Source organism: Akebia trifoliata, chromosome 10, assembly GCF_017979445.1.
Source record: "Akebia trifoliata isolate Shusen 1 chromosome 10, ASM1797944v1, whole genome shotgun sequence".
NCBI lineage: Eukaryota > Viridiplantae > Streptophyta > Magnoliopsida > Ranunculales > Lardizabalaceae > Akebia > Akebia trifoliata.
In genome coordinates this window covers 5,747,150-5,772,189 of record NC_141384.1, presented here as the reverse complement: position 1 = coordinate 5,772,189, position 25,040 = coordinate 5,747,150, and the positions used below count along the sequence as shown (strand labels likewise).

At 33.5% G+C, this 25,040-nt stretch overlaps 1 protein-coding gene and 1 long non-coding RNA gene across 2 annotated transcripts; both read left to right on the top strand.

Annotated features, from left to right (window-relative positions):
- Positions 1 to 136: 136 nt before the first annotated feature.
- On the top strand, positions 137 to 3,126 carry LOC147392947 (uncharacterized). The gene is made up of 4 exons (XM_086457118.1): positions 137 to 1,122; positions 2,106 to 2,312; positions 2,447 to 2,989; positions 3,094 to 3,126. The coding sequence occupies exons 1-3, from the start codon at positions 874 to 876 to the stop codon at positions 2,825 to 2,827; spliced, it is 837 nt and encodes a 278-aa protein (XP_086313244.1). The 5' UTR covers positions 137 to 873; the 3' UTR covers positions 2,828 to 2,989; positions 3,094 to 3,126.
- Positions 3,127 to 6,125: 2,999 nt separating this feature from the next.
- Positions 6,126 to 7,413, top strand: LOC147392946 (uncharacterized). The gene is made up of 3 exons (XR_015181912.1): positions 6,126 to 6,424; positions 6,824 to 7,041; positions 7,166 to 7,413. It is a non-coding gene; the product is annotated as an uncharacterized LOC147392946 (long non-coding RNA).
- The last annotated feature ends 17,627 nt before the right edge of the window (positions 7,414 to 25,040 follow it).

The window sequence follows — 25,040 nt, the reverse complement described above, 5'->3', positions numbered from 1 at the left end:
CTCATCCTTTATGTGTGCAAGTTGTTTGCATGAAATGGATTACTACATAGACTTTTTTACCTACGTATATTTTATAATTTCTTTTATAACTATTTTTTTTGTTAGCTAACACCTTTTTAACTCCGCCAATGTAAAATTATATGTTTTACATTGCCGGTCCCAAGCCCGGATAAAGGAGGAGGGAAAAGGGTGGTCCCAAGCCCGGATGACTATTGGAGCTGGAATTTCGGTTGTCAACTATTGATAGTACAAGGTTTTTGGAGAGGTAACTATAACTTTGAAGTATTCAAGTATGATAGTTTAGAACATCTATAATGCTAGGACAGTTTAATGGTATTACTTGCTTAGTCATTCCTTCTCTTACTATCGATTTCTAGAATAGGGTAAAATATCGATTTCTTTACGTCTGTATATGTTGGGTGCCTTGGTGCTTGTTATGCATTTGTACACATTGCTTTTAACATTCTTCTTTTTAACATTCTTCTTTCATTGCAGTTCATATCTTCATTTGGCATTTAAAACGGTTGTATCAGTTTTTTTTTTTTTGTGGGGGCAGGGGTGGGGTCTCGTGTTAAAACTTAAAAGCTAGCTTTGGCAATTTTGTGAAGCTTAGCTAGGAATATGCATGGTGTTGGAGAATAGTTTATGTTGAACCAAGTATGTATTTTGTGGTATCTCCCATCATGTTCTTCCTTCAGAAAGGTTATTATTGTTTTGGCTTCAGACTCAACCTCTTTCTTATCATGTATCTTTTTTCATTGAGATTAAAGGTTGGAATCACCATATATGGAAAATGCAACAACAATGTACAATGTACTTAAATATGCCACTTTTTTATATGGAAAACTCCTACTATTTGCCTTTGCTTGACCAATGATCCAGGTTGAAGTGAAAGTTGATGACTCGAGGAAAGTGTCCAAGGAGGGTGTGCTTGCCAATTTTTCCATTGAGGCTATAGTATACGACTCTGGGAAGTGGTTTGAATGTGATGGAAACATTGATCTGCTTTCATCTGATGCAGCTCATATGGAATTAATTCCATCCCCTAATGCAAGGCTTGGTTTTCATGGATACGTACTTGGGGGGAGACTGGAAATGCCTAAGCTTTGGTCTGCAGAGCAGGTGGAATCTTCCCTAATTTAAATTCTCTTTTATCATTTTAAGCAATACTTTGTAAAATATATTACTTTAATATTATATAAAGGGTTGTTGGATCAGAATCATAAGAATTGGTGAGGTTTCCATGTCTTCTTAATAAAGGTTAGATAACTACTATCAACCTGCATGTCATAAAGAGTACATGGCGAGTGCATTGCTGTGACATTCTCTTGATCACATAGATATTATTTATTTTACTATTGTTATATCCAACTGTTCTGCTATTTCCCAACCACCTGAACAAAGGAATAAAATCTTTTGTACTTATAAGCTATGTGACAGAGGCATGTGCATGTATGTTGATGGCTGACATTGATGCAAGTATGAGACACTCTGACTCATAACAGATAAATCATATAGTTCCATATACCAACCAGCTATAATCGACCATAGTTCCATACAATCATTCAGCCATGGTCCATAGTTCAGCACAACCAGAATTTTAGAAGGAAAGATCCTAGAATTTTGATTCCCATGCTTCCATGTGGGCTCTTCCCTATTTCTTCCCCCTTTTTATCTAATTACCTCCTCTCACCATTTCAAACAAATAAGAAACCAAAAGGGGGAAGAATAGACCAAAAATAAAAGAAAATACAATATTTTAAATGTCCTGTTAAGAAAAAGGAGGAAAATGAGTTTACGAGTGCTTACTTCAAAGGCTGAGTTAAACTTTGATTAATAAGGCGTAGGCACAAAGGATGCACCTCAAGGCACGTGTTGTAAGCATTGGTTCAGAACAGATATCTTATTTTGGTTCGTTAATGTTATTCGAGTGTTCCTTTGTTTGTGTTTCCTTCATAATTTCATGGTTGTATTTCATCTCTTGCCTAATGCATTTGATTTGACCTTTTGCAACCATGATTTAGTTTCCCTTATGAAAGCAATTCTTGTCTTGAGACTTGCCTGTTTGCAATTCTTGTCTTGAAAGCAATTCTTGTCATGAACAGCCAAACTTGTACACTATTGTTATCATCCTCAAAGATGCATCTGTCCAGCTAGTTGATTGCGAATCGTGCCAAGTAGGCATACGACAAATATCAAAAACCACAAAGCAACTCCTAGTTAATGGGCATCCGGTGATAATACGAGGTGTCAACAGACACGAGCACCATCCATGTCTAGGAAAGACAAATGTGGAGTCCTGCATGGTTAAGGTGACATCTTTTACTTTTTTACCTGTTCTTCTTTGTGAGTAATTTTTTCTGCACACCATATAACCTATGCAATCGAGTGAAATGATTCTATATTAGTATCTTGTTGAGATTTCCATGTATTGTTTCGCTTGTAGGATTTGGTTTTATTTAAACAAAACAATATCAACGCTGTGAGAAATAGTCATTACCCCCAACATCCGCGATGGTATGAGTTGTGTGACTTATTTGGTGTCTACATGATAGATGAAGCCAATATTGAGACCCATGGTTTTGATCTTTCTCGACATTTCAAGCATCCCACATTAGAACCGATTTGGGCTTGTTCTATGCTAGAGCGTGTCATAGGCATGGTGGAGAGGGACAAGAATCATGTATGCATTATTTCCTGGTCATTGGGAAATGAGTCTGGATATGGACCTAATCATTCTGCTTTAGCTGGTATCAGATTCTTTTTATCATTCATTATCGTTTTTGTTCTATTTATTTGGTTATTGTTTGACAAATTTTTTAACTAAAGATTGGATTCGAGTAAAGGACCCATCAAGGTTATTACACTATGAAGGAGGTGGATCCAGAACCACATCTACAGATATAGTCTGTCCCATGTATATGCGTATCTGGGACATAGTGAAGATCGCCAAGGATCCAACCGAAACTAGACCACTAATTTTGTGCGAGTATGTTTCTTTTTCTATGTTTGCGATAACAGTGTATGCACTCTACCTGGTTATATAATTTTATTTCTCTATATGCTGACAGTTGAGTCACCACTCCATTGCAGGTATTCACATGCAATGGGGAATAGCAGTGGAAATATTCATGAATATTGGGAAGCAATTGATAGCACATTTGGTCTTCAAGGGGGATTTATATGGGAGTGGGTTGATCAGGTGAATTAATCTCTTAAATCCTTTAGAACATGCAGTAGCAAGACTTACTTTTTTTTCGACTCCCCTTTCCAGAGTTGTGGTCCCTAAAAGGCCAAAGTTGGTAGGTGCACTGCCTGAGTATACTGTTCCTTTGTAGGCTAAACCAAATAAGACACTATAATCACACCCTTTCTCACCATTGATTTGGCATATTTTTGCAGCCAAACACCCCCTTGTGTTCTACCCATCTCTATGGTATTAGGATCTGAATCCAACCACAAGCCCCTTGAAACTTGGAGACCTAAACAGGGATGACTAATGAAGATTTTACAACGAATTTTAAAGACTTAGTACTGTCAGTAAAATGTAACGAATCACGTGAAAAGCTCATTATATCCCTTTAAGCATGGTCTACTTTTCTTTTGGTCTTCAAAGAAAATTGAGTTTCTTCTGTGTTTTGCTAGTAAGGATACTATTAAACTGGAGGCATTTACAGATCTTTTTTTTCCAATGGTGTTCAAACGTTTTTTGTTGATGATAATTGACCGAAAAAGGTTCATTTGAGAGCTATCCAGCAATTTCAAATATGCCACAAACTACAAGTGCCTTTTGGTAGGTTAGCCCCATATTAAATATTCACACAAATGCAATATTGGTAATATATAGATGCCATATTGTTTGCATAATAATTTATTTAAACTGGAACCTGGGATACTCTAGCATTTTTATGTCAGGTTCATTATAGAGGATGCATATTTCAACGAAGTAAAATTTGCAAATTTTATATAGGGACTACAGAAGGAAGGTGGAGATGGTACTAAGCACTGGGCATATGGAGGGGACTTCGGAGATACCCCTAATGATTTGAACTTCTGTTTGAATGGCCTGACATGGCCAGATCGAACTCCTCACCCTGCACGAAATGGTAATTCCAATTTAATTTATATTTCTCATATAAGATTTATGCATAAATGTAACTTTTATTTTAAGTGTGTCCATGTGTTTCAACTTGTTTTTTAGCTAAGCACATGTTTTGACTATCTTTTCTTTAATCACATTGTTTGCTGATGTCATTACTCATGTACTAAATATGTCTATCAATCAATAAAGATTTCAATCAGGGACAACATACTCAAGGTACATTCATATTTCTCTTATTTGTCAAACTTCTCCAAACATGTGAATATCATTACAACTGCCAATGAGATGCTTTTTTTTGCAGATAACGAATGCAAACTTTTTTGAGACAACACATGCATTAGAGTTTAGCTGGATTGTTCATGGGGATGGTCTCAGCCTTGGATCTGGGGTACTCTCTCTTCCAGCAATAGAACCCCAAAGCAGTTATGATATTGAATGGGAATCATCTCCATGGTATCCTCTGTGGGCATCATCTTCTGCAGCGGAAATACTTTTAACATTCACCGGAAAACTTTCGTACCCCACACGCTGGGTTGATGCTGGTCACGTCGTCACTTCGACGCAAGTCCAGTTACCTGCCAGAAGAGAATGTCTTCCCTATGTATGTGTTGTTCTCATTACTTAAATAGATGTTTACAATTAAGGTTATAAAATTTTCATATATTGTTTACAGATTATGAGTGTACATGCTTTCTTGGTTCTCAAAATGGTAGATACTTCTTTGCTTGGTGAGTGTCTTGGTGATACCATCAGGGTGAGCAAGCAACACTTATGGGAAATAAACATGAATGCACAAACGGGATTGATCGAGAGTTGGAAGGTAGTTTTTAATATTGAATTTTGTTACTCTGTTTCATCTGCATGTTCCCTTACATTACCAAAGAGGGCTTCAAATAATGCAAATCTTTGATCCATGTCCAAAAACTGTAATTGACTTGTTTTGAAGTTCTTCTGGTATGAGAAATTTATGTTGTAGGCATCCAATATCTTATTCTTGGCATGTACTCTCTGCCAAAAAAATCATCTCCCTAAAATTAACATCCCATCTTGATTTTATGCTAGTGTTTCCTTTTTCTTTCAGCCAAAATTCATTATTATGTCCTATTTTCTATGTAACAAGGACACTTATAGGGTTTTGATGTGTATGACATGTATCAACATGTGTACACATCCCAACACACTCTTAACACGAAGGTAGTGCCACCCTGTATGTTAATGATTTCTATACATAGAGTTAGAGTAATTCATCTTCCGTATATTAATTTCTTACCTTGGTACACAATCAGGGTTTGATTATGTAAATCTACTTTTACTAAGTTATTATGATATATATAAAGGTTTTCTTGTACTTATCATACATTCCTTATTTGTATTTGAGGAAAAAAAAAACTTCTGAATAAAATGTTATTATTAATGCATTTGTACAGCCACAAATGTGTCAGCTTCTCCAACTTCTCAAAGGTGCCGTATCTTACACCTTCATTCACATGCCAAACACTAACACACGTCCATGTCCTTGTTACCTAGATAACATAAATAAGCATCCTTTCTTGCACTTGGGCATTCTTGACCGGCCTCAGGACATCAATTTCTAATGTACAATAAAAATGGCAGGTTGAAGGAGCTCCTGTGATAAATAAAGGCATACTCACATGCTTCTGGCGTGCACCTACTGACAATGACAAAGGTGGAGATGCAAATAGCTATGCTTCCAAGTAGAAGGCTGCCCTTCTCGATAACTTATTCTTTCATACCGAAAGTTGCTCCATATAGAATATGACAGATCATATCGTGCAAATTGCAGTGGTCTATCTTGGTGTCCCACGAACTTTTTTTGGCCAAGCACCATGACCTTTAAATTTATTTATTTATATTTATATTTTTCCTTTTATTAATGAATTGCATCTCTCCATCTATTTTTGGTGCTGGTTGGCTTAACTGGAGGTGCGCTTTTGAGAGTTCTATTTTTTTCATATCAGGTTACATCATATGCTCATGGTGCATCAGACTTGCTGGGCATTTAGATTGATTCAGCAATAAATCCTGGTTAGTGGATGTTTTCAACTTTATTTTTCACATATTTGAAATAATCTAGTGCCATTGCACCAAAACCTTTATTTTTCACATATTTGAAATAATCTGCATCCAAGAAACTCTTAGAACAAAGCAAGGCAATTAATTCCCTTGTTAGGCTTCTGAATACGAATTCAAAAAGGAAAGCGGAATCAATTTTGCTGAAGCTCTGAGATGATAATGAAGACAACATTATTCATTCTGCTAATGCCAACTGGTTTAAACCACTTGTTAATCGGCTTGATCAAGGTTTGAAGCTCCTTTCCCATGAAATTTGGAGTTAAAATGTGTCGATTTCATAGTTGTTAATCATGAACCGAAAATTTCAGATTCAAGTTTCTATTGAATTAAAAAGAATTCATTACTTGCAACGTAGTTTACTCATTCAAAGATTTTTCAATAGTGGCATAAAGTATAACACAACGGGTGCCTCGTGCTCTCATAAATGTTGTAATCTGTTATTTTTCTCCATGACAGTCCATTGTTCTTCTTGATGCCTTCATTCAATATTCGACTTGTATTTCCCAAATCATTTGTTAAAAATCTAATGGCTTTGATTGTTTGTTGTTGTTTTCTAATTGTAGTTTTGTGTTCCCACCACACACTTTCTTTTTCTTTTCTTTTTTGCTTATATAATTTATATTTCAGGTTAACTATTTATGAGTACATACCCTAAGATCAATGTTCTACATTGTTGAAGTGTGTCCCATACCAAATGTAAAGGAATCTCGCAGCATTACTTGGAGGTGTTGCAAGAGCCATGGTATTAGTAGAAATTGTAATTAAATTTTTATGGTTCTGCCCATCTCATAGAAGGAGCATTTCAAGAACTTCTGAGACAGGTTTCTCTGATTCATCCCTTCAAGGTAGTGTTGCATGTGCAACTACATTGCCTTTAAGAGGATAAGGAAATTTTCAAGTTTATTGAGTTTATAGGAATTTTTCAACTACATTGCTTTTTGTTTTTTTTTTTTTTCTGGTAATTTGCAGCAGGAGGAAACATCAAGGTTGAGTTGTCTTTGACAGAAGCAAGGTCTTTCATGTTGGAATGATCGTTGCAAATAAAAAGTGAGTTGGTGCACCTACTCTGGAATTTACAACAGAGGTAATAAACACCTTGGATGCTTTACAACTATTGGCAGTTATCTAAGGACTTCACAAGATATAAGCATTGCATATTAGCAAGTTGATGCAGTATTTATTATTCTAAGTCCTTTTTAGTATGAATAAATTTCAAATTCCCCTTAAATTTCAAGTTGATGTGGCTTGATCATTTTTCTTTCTTACAGATTAATCCTTTGTATTTTTTCATATTGTATTGGCAAATTTGCCAATGGTGATCTTTTTTTTTTTCCTTGATCCTGCTTTTTTTTTTTTTTTTCATGTTTTGTCTTGGATGATTGAGACTATTTCCTATCAGGCACGTTATCTCTCATCCATTCGGCATCGGAATCTCAACAGCCTTTTGGGTTACTCTCAAGGGAAGTATTTCCAGTCACTTATATGGTAACAATTTGGTTATTAATTATTGTTTGTTAGAGGCATGTACGGCAATTTTTTTTAATATTAGTAATACTATTACCGGCGGTTTCTTAAGCGCCCACAATACTTATTTTACCGGCGGTTCCTAGTAAATGCCGCTAATATTACATATTATCGGCGGTTCTAAAGCGCCTCTAATACAAAATTTGACGGCAGTTTTGAAAATGCCGTTAATGTATTATATCAGCGGCAGTTTTTAAAAAGCCTCTAATACAGAATTTAATGGCGGTTATCAAACATGCCGTTAATATATTATATTACCAGCAGTTTTTAATTCGCCTCTAATATATTATTTTAGTGGCGGTTTTCGATAAGCGCCGTTTATAGTATGTATTGCCGGCCATTTATAACCGCCGGTAAAAGAAAATACATGTGGACGAAAAAGTTGTATCGGTACTTCATAACCGCTGGTAATTAGTTATAAAACCGTTGGAAAAAATATAGAATTACTGGCGGTTCTATAACCACCATTAAAAACGCCGCTATAACTTTCCCCGACGCCAAAATTGCCAGCTAAAGACCAACCGCCGTTGATATATAATACCGACGGTTCTTTATCATATTGAGGCGATTTGAAAATTCCGGGGAAGACCGTTTATTTTGTAGTGATGGTATACTCAAAATATTCTCCTGACGTGGCATGTGCCAAAATCATAACTTTTATGCCTCAAGATCCACATATGCACATCCCCATAAATATGTGTAGTTGTGAATCCTAAGGAAAAAAGATCTATGATTCTAGGACATGCTATATTAGGACAGTATTTTGAGTATGCGATGTTGGAAGTCAGAAAAGAGTCCCCAACGTGGTATACTCAAAATATTCTCCTGACGTAGCATGTGCTAGAACCATAACTTTTATGCCTTAGGATACACATATGTACATCCCCATAAATATGTGTAATTGTGTATCCCGAGAAAGAAATATCTATGATTCTAGGACCTACTACATCAAGAGAGTATTTTGAGTATGCCACATGGGGAGTCAAAAAACAGTACTTATGTTAAAAATCATCCAAAAATTGGATTGGTCCTTTTACAAATCCCATCAAATTAACTAAACCCAACGGTCCAGTAGATTTTTTTTTTTTTTCAAATTTGAAATTTTTTGATTGACTCGACTCATAGGAGCCAATAGGTCTGATTCTAATTGGACTTGAACCCACGACATGAGAGTTAAATTGCAAATTGTCAAATAAACTTAGCCTTGTATATTTATGTATACATATAATATTCGGCACATATATACATGCAGCTTTACATCATATCTAATTCAAAGCCAAAAAAAAAAATATCTACTTGAAACTTGAAAGGACTTTGGAATAGATCTCTTGAAAGGGAGAATACAGTCAAGGAATTGCAAGTAAAATTTTCAACTCTTCTTCTTAAAGAAATTCCAACTTCCCACGAGAATATGTCTCGGCATAGTGGTTGGTAGTCATTGTCGACCAATGAGAGTGAACTCTGACACTAACAATGGCACTTAATTTGAAAGAGAATGGGAACGTTCCCAAAAGTCTACAATCCCATAATGATGAGATTTTTTAGATCTTGAAAAAAGAGACAAGTTGTCGATGATACTAACAACATCATTAGTAGCCAAATTCTCCAGCATCTTTAGCAGCCGTTCTTTACTTTTCTCTCTCTCTCTCTCTCTTACTGTGATTAGTGGCCAATTTGATCCAACTAACTAATCTTTCAAACTAGTTTTATTCGATTTTGTTTCTTCAATCTCTCCAACTTTCGTCTGTTGGAGAAGTTCGGCTGTTGATGACATGTTTTGTTGACCAAGTGATTAGTAAAAAATTTAATCGAATGTTTGAAATTTATCTCTGATTGTATTGTATATTATCTTATTTGTATTACATTTAAAAATATCAGTACTTGTCTTTTTCTCATCTTCACGTAAAGTACGTTCTACATTAGCTGCTACGTAATACATGATTTATCTAAAGCATACAGTAAGCTCGGGTTAGGATAATGTTTGCAAGTATGGGAAGAAACAAGTTTCTGATGATACAACACTTAAACAAACTCCTAGTAGTCGAAGAAAATTGCTCGAAAAGCCTCCATCACCATCTCAACTTCAATCGAACTTTATCGGCCAGCGGGAGAGGAAAGTAACTCAAACCATCATCTCCTCTGCCTAAGCATAAAGCAAGTTCTCCGAAACCCATCTTAGAAAAAATGTCGAAGACACCGCAAATTTTAAAGTCTCAGCCAGTTTTTACAAAGCCGGGGAACAAAAAAAAAGAGCACAATAAGCACTAGTACTCCTAAGAAAGAAACTAAAGCTACCACCTCAAGTAGTACTACCACGACTCCTAGTAGTGATCTCGAAGTGATTGAATCACAAGGGATTAAACTTGAGAAAGAAAATAAAGCTACAACGGTGCAAGAAGTTGAAGAAGAGACGATTAAATTCATCAATGAAGAAGAACTTGATATCCAAATACTGTCACCCCTTGATCCAAGTCCAATTGAAGTAATAGAAATTTAACAAAATAATTCTTTGGATGAGAAGCCCATTAATCCTTGTGACTCGTCGACATTGTCGGAAGAACAAGTACTATCACCAACTCCACATATAGAAGAAACCAAAGAGATAATAGATGAACATGTGGCAAATTAAGACGAAGACGATGACAACAACAACAATAATAAAGAGTTTACAAAACATGGCGAAGAAGTCCAACCTAAAGACAATACTGAGGAAGAGTGAAAGTTCAACTAAGTTGGAGAATAACTTATTCTCACAACTTTTTTTCTTACTTTCTGTTTAATGAAAAGATTAGTTATAGAGTACATAGCTCTACTAATTAACATGATCTTATGTGAATGAAGATGTGCCAGGGACAGTTGTGGACCACTACTTCATGAATAAGAGTGGGATAGACTTTATCTGTAGCTGTCAATGTGGATTGATGATGTGGATCATTTGTACTCAGATTATGAGAGTGAACTGTTTTACACCCTCCCTCAAGCTGATAGGTCAAGCACGGGCGAACGGTTAGTTTATCTCACAAATGTTGAAATCTTTTGGAAGAGAGACACTTGGTAAAAATATCAGTGATTTGATCAGTACTAGAACAAACACATTTCGAAGGGCGTCACGAGTAACTCTTTCACGAAGAAAATGGTAATCTACTTCGATATGGCTTGTATGAGCATGGAGAACCGGATTCAATGTCAGATAGGTTGCACTCACATTATCACAATGTAGTGAAGGAGGTTGAAGCATAGGAACATCCAAGTGTTGAAGAAGAAAAGAGAGCCATTGGATATCTGTTGCAGTTGATGCAAGAGCACGATATTCGGCTTTAGTACTAGATCGAGAAATGGTAGCTTGCTTTTTAGTATTCCACAAAATTAATTAGGTCCAAAGAAAATGCATAGACCCATAGTGGAGCAACGATTAATGACCATATCTTAAGGGTATGATGGTCAGAACAGATGTATATGTTTATTTCATGATCAACATATTTTATTTAACCCATCCCCAAATGGGCCAGCCTACGGGCCTGACTTTGAGTTTATGACTGGGCTGGATCAAATTAATTCAAAATTGATCCCACATTTGCTGGGCTAAGAAATATACATAACTAAAACTATGGAAAAGGAAGTCATATGTTCACACATGATCCCAACCACATAAATGCGGAATCTAATGGTTGGAATTTATCTTAGGGATATTCAATATGTTCTCGAGATATATATTGGATTTTTTTCATTCACACCTTTGGAATCATGTGTGAACATATGAATTCCTTTTCAGTTCTTAGTGTCTTCCAAACGCTCATCCCCCACCACAAGCTCGAATTGGATAACGATATTGATGCAAATCAAACTATCCATCCTTCAAGAACCACAAATTCACTATTGCGATTCCACCCATTTGCATTGAATATACATTGAACACGAGCGATTTTCATGGGTGATTTCTAGCCATTGAATTTAAATTGTGTGGGCTTGCAACAATTTTTTTTGACTTACCATTATAATAACAAGTGTAATGATTTGCTGGCGGCCCCCTTGACACACACACCCATCACAGAATTGTAAACCATTTGCCTTGGGATACACATAACCATAAATCTTTTTCTTATGTATCCCAGGGAAAATGATCTACGGCTCTGTGATGGAGGCGTAGGGGGGGCGTCATATTATCATATGACTCTAATAACAAGTTTGAAATTTTCCAGTGGAAATAGTACTCTTACAATGTGTAAAAGTAATGGGTGTAACTGTGTATCATAGTGAGGCCTATTTGATCCAACCCACCTTATCATTAGTCGTAGGTAGTGCAATTAGCTCAAACTCCATAGTAGACTGAGTTATAATAGTTTGTTTATTGAGACTTGGAAGAAATTGTTCCACGCCTCAATTACTAAGCAGGTAACGCCTAGACGTCATCGTGGAATCATTATAAAGGTTGTTTTGATCTGTCAAAAATTTGAGACGACTCGAAATTGTTGTATGGGGTATGGAGTTTGACTGCCTTTGATTTGCATGGGAAGAGGGGAGAAGAAATACACTTTTCGAGAGAAGAGGTATTTCAATTTTTGGGTTGCCCGAAAAGGGCAGAAAATAAAACAACATTCGTATATGTATTTTTTCTTCACGCGAGAGGAAAACGACTTTCTTTCTTTAAAACGAGTGAACGTCGTTTTCCATTCTTAGTATCTTCCACACTCCTCCCTCCCCCATCTCTTTCCGCCGAAAGCTCGAATTTGATAATGATGTACATTGAACTCAAGTGATTTTGATTTCTAGCCATTGAATTCAAATTGTGTGCTTGTGACGATTTTTTTGTGACTTAGCATTATAATAACAGTTTTGAAATTTGCCAATGGCATTTGTACAATTACAATTAATGTATACAAGTGATGTCGAAAGGTTAAATTTGCGTCTTACGTTCAAACAGGCATAATTTCACGATCATAAATCAAAATGACTATAATTACAAATTCGAAAAGCTTATGATGAGCACGATGGAAAAAAAATGTAATTGTCGTAGGCTGTCGGGTATGTTTCATGATTGCAAAAAGATCATTTCAGGTTCAAATGGCATTTTTCGAGTTACATTTTTTATTTATTTATTAATTTCCATTCCAAAATATTTTGGTATATTTTGAGTCAAATTTGTTGAATTAGGTTATTATTAAAAAAAAATTAAAGTAAATTAATAGGAAAGTTTTGGTCTAAATATATATTCTACTATTTTAGAAATTTTACCTTTTTTGTCAAGTACAATAATAATATGAATTATGATCAAATTACAAGTTTGACAATCTATTTAAATATGGTGAGGGATGCTTTTCTTCATTTAGTTTATCGAAAAAGTTTCATTGTTTTTTAGCTAGAGAGGTATTTTATTGTATTTTCTTCTTCTAAATTCAAGATTGTCTTTAGAGATAGAAGGCAATAATCTTCTTCCTTGACAAAGAATATAACACTACGTTAGTAAGAATATTACAGTGAGCCATATTTGGCAGAAGGCCTTGCATGTTTCATAGAAGACTAACGTATGATAGTTTTTTTTTTAAATGTTAAAAGTGACCGTGCAAGATACGCAATGTCAAAAAAGCCCAAATTTGAGGGCTGTGGGCCGTCAAATTTCATAAAATTCGACGGACGAAAGGGTCGAATTGGCTTCGAATTTTTCATTATCAAATTTTATTTTTCAACAGGTAAAAACAGTCAAATTAATGAAGGATGGGAGAAATTCGACAGCTCTAAGCCGTCAAATCTAGGAGCATCAATAATTTTTACGGTTCTAGACCATCAAAATTTAATTTCTAAAATTTGTGGGCCTTTGCCCATCAATTTTTTCTGTAAAATTTTTCAGTTTTCACGTAGTATACTGTGTTTCACACTACTCTGACATGGATGTGTGCAAGCATCTATGGCTCTGTGTACAATTTCATGTCAGCACAGTGTGAAATGCAGTGTCTTGTACGGCTACTAGAGCACGGCTTGTATTTTTATTAAGACTTCCAAGAAATTGTTCCACTAAACACATAATCCTTAGTAGTCATAGAACGATTAGAAAGGCTCATTACAATCAACATTATTTTTTATGAGTCGTGCTAGAGTGACCTGAAGATTGTACCTCATATTGAACATCCTGACGTGAAAGTGTGTATGAATCATAAATGCTTTTTGACTTGTATTCTCAATGAAAAGCATTTATGATTCTTGCACACGTTCGGTCACATTGTATGATGTGAGGTATAATCTTGAGGTCAAAATTGTAAAGAAAATTCACGATAACTAATGCCTAAGGTTAAAGTACTCTTTAGCTACTTATCACTTGATGAATGATATTCTAGTGCTCTATTATTGGTACCTAAGGTACCAATTATGCTACTAAGAGGAAATTTCATTTTGCCAAAAGTAATGGATTAACCAAACAATTATCTTAATAATGGACTAGCCGATTAAATCTATGAAACAACAAATTAATCAATGATTTATTGATAAATCCTCGACTATGACTACATTTTTATCTTTCATGGTCAAAATTAATTTTCTTCAACTTTCAAATCTCAATAAAAATATCTTATTTTTAGAGAGGTTAAAGATGAATTTAATAAGAAATTTATCGAAACCATCATTTGTATGTTCCCTAAAAAAAAATTCCTATTTTTTTGTGCAACTTTTTTTAACCTATCCAAATTAAATAAATTGAACCCTAGTGGAATAATCACTTAATCCAAACTTCATTACTATGGTTTGTACATAAGACACAAGTTTTGATAAAAATAAATAAATAGCAAACCAAATATATGCCTTTTTTTTAATTTGGAGAGGTGACTCAATGGTAATTTTGGATTCAATAAGTGGTGAAAGTCTATACGTTGTGAGTTTGATAGTTAATATGAGCAATATTTCCTCAAGACCACCCGCGAGGGCACACCCTCACTTACCTAGTGTGTGTGATGTGCGGGCGTTGCACGTGCCAGAAAAAGGTACCCATATGCCTTGGCTTGGGCCACGAGTCTTCCGGTCCTCCTAGCGAGATGTAAGTTCAGACACTCCCACCCAAAAAAAAAAAAAAAAAATTCTAAAATAAAAATTGTGGTTAAATCAGTAATTTTGGAAAAATACTTGCCGTACTTATGATGGTTGGGTCGCCAATCTTGTTTAAGAGCCCTGTGGTACAGTCTTTTAAGGCTTGCCATGTTAGTATCCATATCTGATTTGACAGATTCATGAACCAATAAAGTGATACCCAATATGGTTGGGATCGACATGGGTGTCTGTTTTTTTAACTTTATTCTTGTCTAAGAATCATTTAGGGTGTTTTACCAAAATGGCCCAGTATTTTGCCCAAATTACTGATACATTTATCTAAAGGGTCATAAGCCTGTTTTGCTATTATTTTAATTTTATCAAAATGGGTATCTTTTGCACAGACTATACTGTATTTACGTTTATAGATTTTTTCCAAATTTTTATAAAATCCTGAATTTTCAAAACAAAACAAAAAAATGAGAGTACCCATTTTAGTTAAATTTACCTGTATATACTTATTTTGAATCTGAAATCAATCCTAATATATATAGTTCTGGTATTTTAATAATCTTGTAAAAAAAATTTATGATATTTTCATTTGAGGTCAACAAGAAGGTTTAAAAAGTAACATCGTCAATTTGCCTGTGCAATAGGTACCCGTTTTAGTATAAATAAATAAATATCAAAATGGTTAAGTGACACTTTTGATAAATAATTAAATATTTCTAGACACATGGGGAACCAATAATTTTGGCCTTATATATGATCATTTTGTTACCTTTCGTAATCATCTACGTTGTGAGTTGTGACAAGTAAATTTTTTAGTTAACTAGGAAAATTATTTTGCTCTCAAGAAAGTCAATACAAGATTTTACAAAATCCAGGATCGACCAATGACACTAAGCCACATGTATTAAGGGCATCCCCAATTCATCAGACATCCCACATTTGTGCAATTTGTCGCCAAAATCTCATATCTTATTACCGAACTAACGGCCCCACAGGTTACCTTTCACTCACGCAAGAGGATAAATAGTGGTTCTATATTACATCGTTACGATAGCCCCATATAGGGGCTTTGTTTGTTGTTGCAGCGCATGTGAAACAATCTGTAAGCCCCTATTCTATATATCAAAAATGCGAGTTCAAACGTCAATACGATCAAAGCTGATGAAACTTGAATTTCCAGCCTAGAGTTGTGGAGTGGTGTGTGGGACTCGTGTAGTAGTAACTAGACTCAGCATGCCAGCTTTGCTCCTCCCCCATGTGTAAACCAATATCCCGTGGTTGACTTACGCTCAAATGGATCTCTTGTCCTTGGGATTTGTGAAATCCTATGTTGACTTTCTCGTGAGTAAAAAATAATCAATGCCCTCACTCATCAAATAGCCTGATTATATATTTTAAAATTAGTATGATTGGTGATTTCTAGCCATTAGATACATACAAATTTTTTTTTCATAATGGACCTTTGAGGAGAATGGTTGATACTTGAGAGCGCCATAATATTAAGGGACAATGACCATGAACGACTCTTTATTGGGAATATGTACCGAATGGTCCTCTAATAAACTATACAGACCATTTGAGTCTCATTTAATAAAATATTGACCTATTAAGGATGTTTTCAAGAAAAATTCTTGAAATACCCTTTTAACAACTCTACAAAAAGATTTGATCTAAAAATATACCGAGTCAAATAAAAAACTTGACTAATTTATGGGTCATTAATATTTTTGTGAAAAATAAATATTTTTAATTTCGTAAAATGTATTCATAAATTCATTATAATTTTATTTGACTCATTTATATCAACTTGTTAAATGTTTACTTGAATCAACTCAATGAATATTCAAGTCGAATTCTAAAATTAAGTTTTAATTATTAAAAATTATTTATATATTATAATAAATCTAATATACTTAGATCAAATAAATTTTATAATGATTATTATTATACTTATCTCCATCATCATCATCATCTATGTGAGTTAACGATTACTAGTTTTCGAAAAGAAAAAACAAGAATTTTTTTCTCATTGTTTTTATAAGAGATTGTTATGGTCAAGGGCATGTTATTAATTTTAAAATGTAGGAGTACCTCAAACATTCTCAAATAACACGTTTCTTTAAACCTAAAAAAATCGTTGAAAGGATAATTACGATATTTTCACTTCAAAAATCATTTATAGACTAATATTTGATAAAACATGCTAAAGAGTCCATATTTTTTTAGAAGGGACTTTTGATACATATTTCCAAAAATATAGGCACTTACTAATATTTACTTGGAAGAGAATACATGGAGCGAGAAAAGTTTTTTTTTTTTTTTTCCACAAATAATTTTATGAAAATTGCTTTTTTGATTTTTTTACTTTATCAAAATATATTATTCATTTTATTAAAATTATATATATGATGAGGTTACTTTCATGATTTTACTTTTATACCGTTCTTGTGAACATCAAATAATGGAAGGGTAATTTAGTGACAGTCCTGCGAAATTGGTGATATTAGGTTTATCCCCTGCAAAATACAAGATTAAGTTTATCTTCTTGACCGAAAGTCAACGTAGTTTTTTTGTTGATGGTTAAACGATGAAATTTTATTTTTTTTTCTTCCTACTTTTATTTAGTAATTTAAGTTTTTGAGGGGAATTTTCAATAAAATTAAAATTTTATCGTTAAATCATCAACAGAAAACAACATTGACTTTTGGTCAAGGTAGGTAAATCTAATATCACCAATTTCACAAATAGGTATTAGCTGATTCACAATTAGTCACTCCCATCTTTTTTAATAAATATTTTAAAATATATCTCTAGGGTTCAATGATTTTGGGACTCATTATTCATATTGTTGTACTTTCCTCTTTATTTTGATCTTGTTAAAGCAATGTTTTAAAAATTGGATCAATCATTGACCTCCATGACTGATCTGGTTGGGCCAATCGACAGTTCAAACCCAAAAATAAAATCATTGGGGGTGTAGATTACTAGATTCTAATAATTAAAAAGATGATTTTTCACCGTTGGATTTGAATTTGAAATTTAAGAATTTAAGTGGTCATCCATTTTTAAAGCATAGATCAAGCAAAAAAATAATTTTGCATTTTATTTTATTTGTCTTAAATCTGTTCTAAGCTTGAATTTAGGGTTATAGTGTTATTTTTCCAACATGACAATTTATATGGGTCCAATAATTAAAATCTTATTAAGTTAAATCATTTTTTTATTAATTTATAAAAGAAGACTTTATGTCAAGGGGACATGTCATCAATTTCAAAGCACAAGAGGCATCTCAAATTTTCACCAAATCTTAGAGGGATATGTTAAAAGAGTCCTGACAATATGACTCCCCAACATGGCATATTCAAAATATTCTCCTAACGTGGCATGTGCTAGAACCATAGCTTCTATGCCTCAAGATACACATATGTACATCCCCATAAATATATGTAAGTGTGTATCCTGAGGAAGAAAGATTTATAATTCTAAGACATACTACATCATGAGAGTATTTTGAGTATGCACGTGGGGATTCAAAAAAGAATCCTCAACATGGTATACTCAAAATATTCTCCAAACGTGACATATGCTAGAATCATAATTGTTATGTCTCAAGATACACATATGCACATCCCCATAAATATGTGTAATTGTGTGTTTCAAGGAAGAAAGATCTATTGTGGCTTTAAAATATATTACATCAGGAGAGTATTTTGAGTATGCCACGTGAGGAGTTAGAAAACATTACTTATGTTAAAAATCACCTAAAAACTGGATTGGTCCTTTCACAAATCCAATCGAGTCATTGATCAAATTAATTGAACCGAATGGTTCAATTGATTTTTTTTTTTCTTTTAAATTAAATTTTTTTTATTGACTCAACTCGTAATAGGCTATTTGTCTGACTCAAACACAAATCTCTATAACTTTCGAGTTAAAATTCAAGATGCCACCAAAGTTGAATTTTTATGGGTAAATTGGACTTGAACCCAAGACATGGGAGTTAAATTGCAAATTGTCAAACAAACTGAGCCTTGTATATTTATACATATAATATTGGGCACATATATACATGCAGCTTACATCATATCTAATTAAAAGCCAATATATATATATATATAATATTGGGCACATATATACATGCAGCTTACATCATATCTAATTCAAAGCCAAAAATATATATATATATATATATATATATAATTGAAACTTGAAAGGACTTTGGAATAGATCTCTTGAAAGGAAGAATACAATGAAGGAATTCTAAGTAAAATTTTCAACTCTTCTTCTTAAAGAAATTCCAACTTCCCACGAATATGTCTCATCGAAGTGGTTGGTAGTCATTGTCGACCAATGAGAGTGAATTCTGACACTAACAATGGCACTAATTTGAAAGAGAATGGGAAGGTTCCCAAAAGTCCACAATCCCATAATTATGAGATTTTTTTAGATCTTGAATAAAGTGACACAAGTTGTCGATGATACTAACAACATCATTAGTAGCCAAATTCTCCAGCATCTTTAGCAGCCATTCTTTACTTTTCTCTCTTTCTCTCTCTCTTTACTGTGATTAGTGGCCAATTTGATCCAACTAAGTAATCTTTCAAACTAGTTTTATTCAATTTTGTTTCTTCAATCTCCCCTGACTTACGTCTGTTGGAGAAATTCGACTGTTGATGATTTGTTTTGTTGACTATGATTAGTAAAAAATTTATTTGAATGTCAAGATTTATCTCTGATTGTATTATATATTGTTTTATTTATATTACATTTGAAAATATCAATATTTATCTTTTTTTCATCTTCACGTAAAGTTTATTCTACATTTGTGACCACGTGCTACGTATACATGATTTATTTATTCATCTAGTCACAAGTTTAGTTGAAGAGTGTCTCTACTGTCGTTTTACATTTAAATTCGAAATCTAAAATTGTCAAGATGATGATTTAAAATTGTTTACATATATAGAAGAAAAAAAAATATTCACAATTGAATTTTAGTTTCAAATTTGGGAGTTGGGTAGTTATCTACTTTGAACACCTTCGATCAAGTTCAAAAAGGATTTGTTTTTGAATTTTTTTCTTTTGGATCTGAGTTTTTCTAGACATCTAAAAGGCTATGGTATTTGATTGCCAATTTGATAATTCATGTGGGCCCAATGATCCTTAATAAGATTTGGAATTTCACTAAGGTAGTCATGCTAACATAAAGTAAGACTTGTTAGTAACAAACTTGATAAAATAAGGGAGTTTTTGTCATAAAATTGCAACAGATGAGTCTCTCCGATAAATCTCTCACTTAATAAGTACCATTCTCTAAACTTGCATACCTAGAAAAGATAACGAATATCATAATGAAGTTATTTTTGGCAAAGAAGGTCATCATTGTGAAGATTGCTTATGAACTTAGAGATCAAGATCAAAAATATATTTCCATTGTTGGTAGTAAAATCTCAAGTTTGTAAGAAAATTATTAAAATATTCTATTAAAATAAATAAAAATGTATTTTAGAATTAAAATTTAATAGATTATTTATTTATTTATTTATTTATTTATTTATTTTTATGATGGAAAGAAATTATTACAATATTATATTAAAAATAAATAAAATTTAATAGATTTTAAATTTTTAAAATATATATATTAGATTTATTTATTTATTATGATAGGGTTCCTAACCCGTAGGACTAGCAAGGGCAAGGTAATTGACCTCTTAGAACATCATATCTCACCTAAATTCCTTAGGTACATGCAATACCCCACTAATCACACATATCAAGTAGGTAGAGATAAATCTTTGTGAGTGGTCAACAAGGGGAGTTGAACTCAATTTTGACCCTAACTAAAGATTAATTGTTTATAGCTAGATAATTGATGAAAATGAAAGGGGGCATCTTCCATTTAATGCCAAGTAAATGAAAAGATAAATCATGCCTTGAAAATCTTCTCCCACTTTATGCTGTTTTTGAATAGAAGACAATAAAATATATGGGGAATCTCTTTCCATTTTGCTTATTAAAATCTCATTTGCTTTTAGAGATACCCCTTTAAGTAAATATATTAAATAATCTCTTAATTAAAGTGGATGATGATGATGGAAAAGAAAAAGGCCCACTTAAAACTCCTTTGATATTCAATTATTTTAATTACAAAATATGTTTTACAAGGTGTTTTATGGTCTATTTGGAAACACCAACTTTTTAGTGCAAAATCCAAGCCTAATCCAATTTTAAGTTAGGTCTTAACTAGTGTTGTTATTTTTATTACTTAATAAGAACTCTCTTTCTCTCTCTCTTATTTAAGCTTGTTAAATTTAAGTCATCTTTCGAAAATACAAGGATTGAACCCGTTTTAGGGTGAAAAATCATATAAGAGAGGAGTAGAACAATGAACCTCTTAGAAGAACCTCTGTGAATTGTCATATATAGACTTTAAAAGCAACATAGACTAGAATCGACTCTGATTGACCCCATAAGTTTGATTCATTTTATTTTATTTTTTACAAATTAAGTGAACAGTTTATGTTAATATATGTACGATACATTGTTGAAGCTTAGTTTTCAATTTGAAGACCTAACTTTGCAAATGCTACAACTTTAGACAGAATTTGTAAATGCGTGATTTTCGAGTTTAAATATCACCTCTACATGGATTTGGAGTCACCACCATTCTTTTTTAGAAAATGGTGTGAATGGATACCTGGAATATGATTGTGAGAAAAATACTTTCTTTTTCTTTGTAGTGACTCTCGTACAGATAAAGTATCAAACAACTAAGATTTAGGTAATGAATCAATTAGATAGAGAGAAGAAGGTATTAGGCACCCTTATCTCTCCACCAAAATGTGGTAACCTTTAAAAATATAGTCATTTTAGAAAATATAAAAGGAAAGAAATTTTTTTGAGAAAATGATAGTTTCATACCTTTATACGTAAGGGACTTTCGATGTTGACTTAAATTAGGAGGGTCACCACATTAAGATAAGAGACCTACCATGTTTTTCCTTTAAAGAACAAGTTTTGGAAAAATGTTGACTTTGGGATTATGGGATCATTCTCATATAGAATGAGAAGGGCTCAACTTTCTTTAACATTAAAATGAGTTTTGTGGTGTGTGCAACTTGTTATTAGGGATTAAAAATGGTCTAATTTTATTTTTAAAAGAAACTTCAACCCCTATATTTTTTACCACATCGAGGTCCAATCTACTAGATATAGGGGAGGGTTAGAATTACATCATACGATTATTCTAAACCAAAAATAAAATAAGAAAAATAAGGACGATAGAATAGGAAAATGGAGGGGAGAGAAGGGGGATTGTTCACATCACTTTGTCATTACTTTATTTTGTCTTTGGAGTCTTATTTTCTTGAATTTTCTTTCTCTTGAACTCTAAATATGTCTTCTTGTTTTTATATTTGAATTTGATAATGCTAATCAAGGTATTTTAGTGCAGGGATTGTGAGTTGTGAATTGAGAGAGTTTTTTAGAAGGATTGAGAGTGGAAAGGCTTGAGAGAAGGGATTCAAGCCTTTGGAATTCAAGTCTTGAGGATTTGTGGGAGAAGGGGATTCTATAGGATTTTGACTTGTGGGTGACGTCTAGGAGATTTGATATCAGGGGAGGGGTATATATGGAAAATGATGCAAATGAGTTATTTTTTACCCAAATGAGTTGGATCCTTCAACTCATATGGGTTGAATGTTAGGTGGGGTTAAGGGGGTGTGGATGTTGGTTAAAAGAATGGTTATGTAAGAGGGTGGTTGTTGATATTTTGGGAGGGTGGAGAAAATTGTGACGAGTATCAAAAGAGGTATGGGTGTGTGTTAGGTGAGTTGATTAAGGAGAATGGGTGTACAGGTATGAAAATAGCTTGTGAAGTATTTTAAGGAAAATATGATGAAGTTAGGTTATGACATGAGTGTGGATTGAGGTATGGGTTGATTAACTTTTTGAGAATGGTGATGAGGTTGGGTAAATGAATGTAAGGTGGTGGGTTGTGGTGGTGACATATGTCTCTCATTGAAAATCATTAATTTTTATGATGATTAATTGTGAGCATGGAGATGATTTTGGGCTTAAGTAGAGAATTTTGACTTAAGATTGGGTAACATTTAGATTGGGTTGTATTAAAATGAATTTAGGTCAATTAGACTTAAGAGTTGGGTTAAACTTGATTAAGTTAGGAATTGAATTTGAATGAAGGTGAGATCAATATAGGATTTGGATTTGGGTTTGATAGGCTTAAGGTTTTAGTATACTTTTTATGAAAGGATTAGAATGATAATAGGTTGAGAAGATGATAGGGTTTAGGTAAGTCTTATTGTGGGTCAATTGGACTATTGAGAGTTTTATGATCTTTGATTTAAACAAAAATGTCAAATTTTGAAGATTTTAACCCTTAAATCGGTTAAAAATCTTTTTGACAAAATACATCTTTTTGAGCCATTTTCGAGTGAGGCTCATTCAAATTGGAGCGTCTATAAAGTTGACATATAAAATACAATAATATTTTCAACCACAACAATGTATGATAATATGTAATCATAAAGATGTCAATGTTATTAATTTTCTTCAGAATGAGACACATTAACTAATAGATTCCCTTTCATCGTAATCACAAAATAATATTTATCACGTGTTTTTGAAAAAAAACAAGTGTTGAACTAGTTTTAGGGCGAAAAATCACACAAGCAAGGTGTAGAAATGTGAGCCTTGAAGACTTGCCAAACTTCAAAAATAATAGACTAGAATCAACTCTGATTGGCCCCACAAGTTTGAATCATATGTTTATGATTTACAAATGAATACTTTATGTTAGTCCGTCTTCGACGCAATATTTAATCCAATCCGAAAATTTGATTTGACAAAAGATATAGTTCTAGATAGAGTTGAAATGCAGAATAAAATCATATTTTCGACCCCAAAAATTTAGAATAAAAGGTGTAGATGATAAAGATGTTAACGATTATATCTTTCTTCAGAATGGGACACATTAACCAGATTTCTTTTCATCGTGATCGTATCAAAATCAGATCAAACATTTGGATAATAGGATTAGATGGTTTATTTTAACTATTGGTCTAAGATACCAAATAATGCATAATGGGCCACGTAGGATTAACACTTAGGATGACGTCATCACAACGAACAACCGTTGATGCTGATGTGGATGCACCTCAGCACAAAACAGATTCAAAATTTTAAAGTAGCAAAATTCGTACAAACAAAGAAGGAAAATGCTAGAATGACACAAGGCATTTACTGCGATTCTCACAATTCTGACGTGGGATGTTCACATAACCATAGATATGTTTCCTCGCGATACGAGTAAAAACCATCTACGGTTATGTATACATCTCCACGTCAGAATTGTGAGAATCACAGTAAAACCTGTGTCAACCCAGTACGACTCGAGAGAGAATAAGTGTCGGTGGTCACGAGATTCTCGCTATTTCTCACCAAAATACATTATATCGGAATAATTCGAGATACCTTTAAAATCTCAAGCATCTTTGTAACTTTGACCCACCGACTTTAAGCATGTATTGGCCCACATCTTGAAATCCGATTTTGAATCCCAACACGTGTGCAAACGACAGTGTTTCTTTTTTTTTCGTACCATCTCTTCTTTCTAGAATCAATTTCTCATTTTATCACCCCGAGAAAGACTACTTCGGCTGCATCATATAATGTATCATTGACTAATCCACACGTCTAATATTATTGTGTGCATGGGGTGCCATATATCATAACTAAGCATGTCAACCACCATGAAAATTGGACTGCCAATGGATAGGATCAAACCCAAAATCCGATTCGTTTGGATCAGAGGATTTGGATTCTATTAAGGATTCAATTCAAATAGGAATAGAACGACGAGTGAAGGTACAGGTGAAGTCGAGCGACTATAAAATCTTGTTTTGCTTGATTTGAATTTCAAAGTACATTTCCTTGAGCAAGTTTTGATGGCAAATTCAGTGAGAACAAATATTTAGACCATGTAATTTTTGACCATACAAAAATAGTAACTCTTGATGAATCTACAACATTATGAGATGCCTTATAAATAGTAGGATTGTTTTAGATTAAGCATGTCCTGGTCTAGTAAGGACTTGAATATTCTTTCTATAAAAAAATATATATAACCATAATATACACTTTATTTAAATATATAAATTTTATTTATTAAAATGGGGTTCTGTGCAATGTGGGCCAGAACCAATTTTTATTGGATTGGATTTGCGTCGAAGTATTGAGATTCGATTAAAATTTTGATCTGATATGAGTTCGATTAGAT

What these genes read in the sequence shown, in the direction of transcription:
- LOC147392947 (XM_086457118.1), top strand. Translation starts at nt 874, where the DNA reads ATGATCCAGGTTGAAGTGAAAGTTGATGACTCGAGGAAAGTGTCCAAG. An exon ending in AGCTTTGGTCTGCAGAGCAG is followed by an intron (nt 1,123 to 2,105) that starts GTGGAATCTTCC and finishes TGTCATGAACAG; the next exon opens with CCAAACTTGTACACTATTGT. An exon ending in TGGAGTCCTGCATGGTTAAG is followed by an intron (nt 2,313 to 2,446) that starts GTGACATCTTTT and finishes TTTCGCTTGTAG; the next exon opens with GATTTGGTTTTATTTAAACA.